Here is a 2,754-nt window from a genome sequence, read left to right as displayed (position 1 = left end):
GACGGATGCAGGGCAGCCCAGAGAAACCCGCAAGGAGGAGATAAGTTTAGTACAAGTGTTTATTGTCTTTTCCCCAAAGGGCACATACAAATCAGGCCGGACTCCAGCTCCTAGACGGAGTCCTAATGTTCACAGTTCACATGCGTTTAAAAACAGCTCTTCTACCAGTACCATTACATCGAAAAGCCAAAAATAAAAAAAAAAAAAAATCCCCTGGGATTTTCCACCGGCAGAATGCTAGTCCTCCAGCCGCCCCCCACCACTGCCACAGCCAAAACCAGACCAAGCTGCAGCCACGGGATTTAAGCCCAATTAAAAACCGCTTTGACTGCAAAGAAATGCTGGGACCAGCGCTTGCAGCGAAGCCTTTGTACCGCCCACAAAGAGTCCCAGCCCAGCAGAGCCGGCACACCGGGATGGGCAGAGCAACCTGAGCAGGAGTGGCAGGGAAAGCGGCGGCGGATGCAGGGCAGCCCAGAGAAACCCGCAAGGAGGAGATAAGTTTAGTACAAGTGTTTATTGTCTTTTCCCCAAAGGGCACATACAAATCAGGCCGGACTCCAGCTCCTAGACGGAGTCCTAATGAGGTTAGTTCACATGCGTTTAAAAACAGCTCTTCTACCAGTACCATTACATCGAAACATTAAAAGCCAAAAATAAAAAAAAAAAAAAATCCCCTGGAAGTTTCCAACGGCAAGTAATGCTAGTCACACGTAACAGGGACAGACAGCGTTAGGGGACCAAAGGGTATGTACAAGTTATCTTTAAAAGACACAGTGAGTCACTGCTATCAAGTAAGACCCCCTGGCTTGCCCGAGCGGGACAGCCTGGCCACCCTGGGGGTCTGCCCGGCTGCAGCACTGTTAGCCAAAGCAGGGAGGAAGGGATGGATAACCACCACCACCAGCAGCACAGGAGGCGGCTGCTAATTGCAATCACACAGGGAAAGCCTTTGCCCTCCCACAACGTGGGTACAGCCTTCGCGGTGAGGAAGAGCCCTGGAGCAAACCCAGCCCCGGCTAAGCCACTGCCATGGGGCAGAACATGGTTACGAGAGCTGAACTCGCCCTGGGTGGGGGGGAGAGGGACCAGAAGGGTGAGTGGGCAGGAAAACGCCCATCACTCTGTCCGCACCCTTTGGGCTGGGAGATCTGGGTCCGTCCCCAGTCAACGGGACGGAGCAGGGGCTCTCCCTGCCCATGGTGAGCAAGGGGCTGCTGTGGGGAAGGGGCATTTCCTTGCATCCTCCCGAGGTTCCCGGGGCAGCCCGCGCCGAAACGGGCAGCCACAAAAGATCCGGTTCAGCTCATGCTGGTTCCCAATGGCTCCTTGGCCCCCAGAGCTGCATCCTCGCTTAGCCTGAAGCCCTGGCAATGCCAGGCAAGCCAGGCACGGTGGCAGGAACATGCCCTCCCCTCCCTGGGACCGCATCCTGCCCCAGAGACACCTCAGTAGTCCCTAACCCTTTCCCAGGGGATTCGTGGTTACCCCAGGGCTGTCCTGCAGAAGGAGGGGAGCCTGCCCCAGCCCACACTGCTGGCCTGCCTGCCGTGGGGAGCCGAATCGCCAAAAAGAGCCTACAAACCAGCCAAAAACCTGCTACCAACATGCACGGCAGTAAAACCACGCTGGGACGGAGGCAGCGAGTTGAACCGCGCCTCTGCCCCGCAGAGAACTCACAAAACCCAGAAGCAAAGCAAAGGAAAACCAGCAAGGCCAAAACATCCCTAAATTCTACAGCCTCCGAACCTGGGGTGGCTCCGGCTGGAGGGGGGGTGGTATCGAAGGGGGCATGGGGAACCGGCTCTGCCCGTGCGGAGCAGGAGCGCAGCAGAGGGGAGCAGGGTGTCACCGTTGGGGGGTGGCAAAGCCGCTGCGGGGGCCGGGAAGGGGCTGGGATCACTAGTGGTTGGTACTGCATTGCTACGGGAGTGAAGGAGCCGCTGCCCCGGACCCCTCCCTGAGGGGCTGGTGCTGGGGGCAGCCCGTGGTCCCAGGCTTTGCGCTCCAGGCAGAGGGAGCTGGAGAAGGCTCCCCTCCGTGGTGTAAAACATCCCCGAGCTGGTGCAGATGGGAAGGGAAAGGAGAAGCCAATGCAGGGGCGTGAAGCGTCTCTGGTCTTGCCGGCACACCGGGAGCCCGGCCACGGTGCTGCCCCGCTGCCGGATGGCGTTCGGCCCCGGAGTCGCTGTCAGCCGTAAGGCAGGAAGACTTGAGACCAAGCAGAAGCTGCCGAGGAGGAGAGGAGGGTGCACAGAGCACGTGGGGGGCGCGGGGCTCCCTACCGCCGGGCGGGGGCTTGTCCTCTGGCTGCTGCCATCGGGCTTCCCACCGCGTCTTTTCCAGGTGTCTTTGGTTTCCGTTACAGAAACGCCGGTGGCATTTTCTCCTCCCGTGAGCTGCTCGGGGCGAGCGCGTTAGGCTGGGAACTCGGTGCTGTGGTGCCTGATGTGCTCATCGGTGACGGACAGGTAGGTGGCTCGCATGCTCGTAAGGTCAGAAGTAAGATCGGCCCTTCCACCCTGTCTGCGCGCGGCTGCGGGGACACACCCCCCCCCCCCCCACCCACCCCAACCCCTGCCCCGCCACGTGCCGCTGAGCCGCCAGAGAAAGCCCGAGGATGGAGAGGGAAGATCGCTTCCCATTTGTATTAATCCCCAATTAATCTGCCAGGCAGCATGGGTAAGGGGGGCAGACCCTGGTCACAGCCTCTTCGAGGGCTGGAAGAGAAGAGACCCCCCCCCCAGCCAGGAC

At 59.7% G+C, this 2,754-nt stretch overlaps 1 protein-coding gene across 1 annotated transcript in view; it reads right to left on the bottom strand.

Moving 5' to 3' along the window:
- Positions 1-1,886: 1,886 nt before the first annotated feature.
- The window catches only part of TTYH2 (tweety family member 2), an 8,965-nt gene continuing 8,097 nt past the window's right edge, over positions 1,887-2,754 (bottom strand). Inside the window, exon 12 of the mRNA XM_009283515.2 lies at positions 1,887-2,487. Within this exon, the coding sequence (XP_009281790.1) occupies positions 2,418-2,487 (70 nt within the window). The 3' untranslated portion in view covers positions 1,887-2,417. The remainder of the gene's footprint in view (positions 2,488-2,754) is intronic.

This window comes from Aptenodytes forsteri, unplaced genomic scaffold (genome assembly GCF_000699145.1).
Source record: "Aptenodytes forsteri isolate BGI_AS27 unplaced genomic scaffold, ASM69914v1 Scaffold86, whole genome shotgun sequence".
NCBI classification, from domain to species: Eukaryota; Metazoa; Chordata; class Aves; order Sphenisciformes; family Spheniscidae; genus Aptenodytes; species Aptenodytes forsteri.
This window is presented reverse-complemented; position numbering and strand designations above follow the sequence as displayed.